Source organism: Chaetura pelagica, unplaced genomic scaffold, assembly GCF_000747805.2.
Source record: "Chaetura pelagica isolate M959 unplaced genomic scaffold, ChaPel_1.0 scaffold206, whole genome shotgun sequence".
In the NCBI taxonomy this organism is placed as follows: Eukaryota; Metazoa; Chordata; class Aves; order Apodiformes; family Apodidae; genus Chaetura; species Chaetura pelagica.
This window is the reverse complement of record NW_009953801.1, coordinates 886,196-889,263: the sequence shown is the minus strand read 5'-3', so window position 1 is coordinate 889,263 and position 3,068 is coordinate 886,196. Positions and strand designations below refer to the sequence as shown.

The 3,068-nt window shown below is 49.8% G+C and overlaps 1 protein-coding gene across 1 annotated transcript in view; it reads right to left on the bottom strand.

Annotated features, from left to right (window-relative positions):
* KLHL28 (kelch-like family member 28) overlaps positions 1-732 on the bottom strand; it is an 8,564-nt gene extending 7,832 nt beyond the window's left edge. Inside the window, exon 1 of the mRNA XM_010001205.1 lies at positions 3-732. Coding sequence (XP_009999507.1) covers positions 3-732 — 730 coding nt within the window. The remainder of the gene's footprint in view (positions 1-2) is intronic.
* Positions 733-3,068: the final 2,336 nt, after the last annotated feature.

The following is a 3,068-nucleotide window of genomic DNA, read 5'->3' as shown; positions in this document are numbered from 1 at the left end:
GATGAGGTGGTTGGCTTGGTACAGCCTGGTGAGGAACTTGACGCTGAGCAGGGGCAGGCGGACGCAGTGCAGCAGCTGGGCCAGGTACTTCTGCCGCTCCTGCACGTCGTACTTGATCCAGGACTCCAAGGCATAAAACACGGTCTCCTCTGTCACGACATTCAAGCAGTCATTGGAGACAATTTCATCCAACTCGGAATGCGTGAGCTCAAAGAACTCTTCTGTCTGACAAACCTCCTCAAAGTTCTGACAGATGTACTTGTTAGCAGCCAAGTAGAGGTCATGGCAACCGTAGGTCTCTGCAAAGCGAGAGATCCCGATGCAGTTCCCAGGATCCAGCTGGCTTTCCAGGAATGCACAGCACTCCTTCACCACCAGTTTGATCTGGAGGAGATTGGCAGCTGGAAGAAGTGACTCTACAGTGTCCTGTGAGATGAAGACAGTGCCTGTGTAGGCGTACTCCACGATGGCCTGCAGCGCCGCCTCGTCAACACACTGGAACTCCACCTCCGAGTTCTCCTTCTCCGAGAGGTTCCCGGTGAACATGGCTTTGAAGTAGGGGCTGATGCTGGCCAGCACCACCTTGTGGGCATGGATCTTGACATCCCCCACCCGAAGGACGATGTCGCAGAGCTCCTGGTGCTGCCGAAGGAGGTTCAGGCCTTGCAGAAGCTGCTCGGAATGCAAGTGGGTTAAGTTGGCAAGCATGTAGGTTGGAGACGACTGGTCCATCTGTGACAAACAGAATGTTTAACACATTACTCAGGGCTCCATTACTCATGTACTCAGACATACTGCACAGAACATTTTAAAAAATCTTCTCCTGCTTTTGCTTTCATCTTAATTAGGCCTCTTGCTTTCCAATTTACTTTTTCAATCCTTACGTGCGATGCATTTTGATGCAATCTAAATCCAGGACAATCAGCTGTTTATTAATAGCCTTTGCTATTTTAATCTTTGACTTTTTGTTGTTGTGGAGTAAAGCACATTATTTGAAGCACTGAATACACAAATGGATTCTACATTAGGTGCTTGAGAGAACTAGCAGCAACTGAAATGAAAATAAATACAGATAAATAAAGAAGTGGCTTATTTCAGATGAGGCTTTAGAAGTTCTAAAGCTACTTTCTGCTACTTGCCTTGCAGCCCACTCAGTGGTGCTGTGGGCAGCCCAGCCTTGCTCTACCTGGACCTGCTCTTCATCCCCTTCCTCACCAGCACAGCAGGGTCCTACACTCTGCACAGAGGCAGAAAAGAGCCAGCAGGGCCCTGGGTGCTGGAGCAGAGGTCACTGTGCCCTGAGTGGGCAGAGGAGCCCAGAAGAAGGGGGAGATCCTGCCTCACCTCACTGAGTGGCTTCCCCTGTGAGAGAAAAATCAATCAGGGACATGTCCAACCCCTCCACAGAGATCAGAGCAGGAGGACTGGAGCTGAACCAGCTTCCACCACCAGTGTGAAGGGTGGGAAGCGGTGAGGTGCTTCCCAGGACCACCTCCACATCCCCCCAGTACAGGCAGCTGCCCACTCACCCCAACATCACCAGTAAGGGCAGAGAGAAGGATCCTCATTCCAACCCACAGCTCCACAAAGCCCCCAGATGCTTCTTCCAAAAAGTTCTGGTTTGCATCGTGACACCTGAAGGCCCTGGGATCCCTGCTCTAATTTCAGTGTCATTAACACTCCAGCAGAGCTGCCCACCACTGCCTGCTGGAGCAGCACTTCTGCAGCTCTTTATTCAGCTGAATTATTATCCCAGTGAGAGGGTGGAGGGGATGAACGTGTCAGGATCCCAGAGCAGGAGGGAACAACCATTGTTCTACAGAGAACACTGCAATCACCCAACTCCTGAACTGAAAAGTTGATTTCATTTTGATTTGCTAAATGACTACACCAACTGCAAGACCTCACCTCTTTTATCTTACTATTAAGAAGTTCATCATTTTTACAGCTCCTTAACTGACATCTAATTTGCAGTGAGCCTACTTACAAAGTGCTTAATCTGAAAAAATAAATTGGTTGCCAACTTTTCAGTGCAGAACATAATAGCTCTGACAGAGAAGTGAAGGCTTGCAGCTAGGGACAGAAAACTTCTTACCCACTGACAGACAAGTTAGCTCATCCTTCTCCTACTACCTTGGAAAAAAAAACACAGCTGAAAGAAACTATATTAAGCACACATGCAAAAGGCAAGACTCCATACAAGTAACCTTTTCCATACAATGACAGTTTTGCAGCACAAATTAGATGGGGGAACTAAAAAAGAGCTGTTCAGCAGCTAGAACACCTTCTTCTTTTGAGTTCACACTCCGTTCAGAAACTGACTGTACATGCACACAGAAATCCTAAACCACAAGGTAACACCACACAGAAGGACAGAGGAACAGTTACAGTTCAGATGCAGTATCTGTAAGACCAGTTACAATTAACAACATTTAAGTTATTCTTCAGAAAGAAAAAGCTTTTGCACTGACTTGGCAGAGGTGTCTGCTGTTGCATCTTGCACAGCTGCTGCTTGCCCACACCAAACAGCTGCACGTGCTGGTTTTATCGTGGGGCATGGGATCCAAGGCTGGAACACTAACCAGCCCTGCAGAACATGTGCTGATCCAGCACTTTGTGCTCACGAGAGCAGCCAAGGGGTTGGTTGCCCCAGGGCTGGGGACCATCAGATCCTTTGCAGGGTCAGCAGGTAAAACTTACCTTGAAGGGCAGGGAAAGGGTTGTTGGAAATAAAGAGGTTAAGCAGAGACATAAATACCTAAGCCTGCTGACTGAAGGTCCTTATTCTGAGGTGTGAGATGATACCCAGTGGTGAGGAGCACAGCATCTGCTTCCTGCGAGCACAACAGAAGGGCTGCGGGCACCGCTCCGGGGCAGTATTTAAACGCTCTCCCGCCCCTTATTCAGGCTAAAAAGCAGCTGGTGCCAACGAGCCGCTCGTCTCGTTTAGTTACTCGCCGGAGCACAAACCCTCAGCAGCACCGCCCTCGGCGCCGCGCTGACTCGGCCTCCGAGGGCCCGACGCGCCACAAACGGCCCCGCAAACCCCGCGGGAGCTGGCGGAGCTC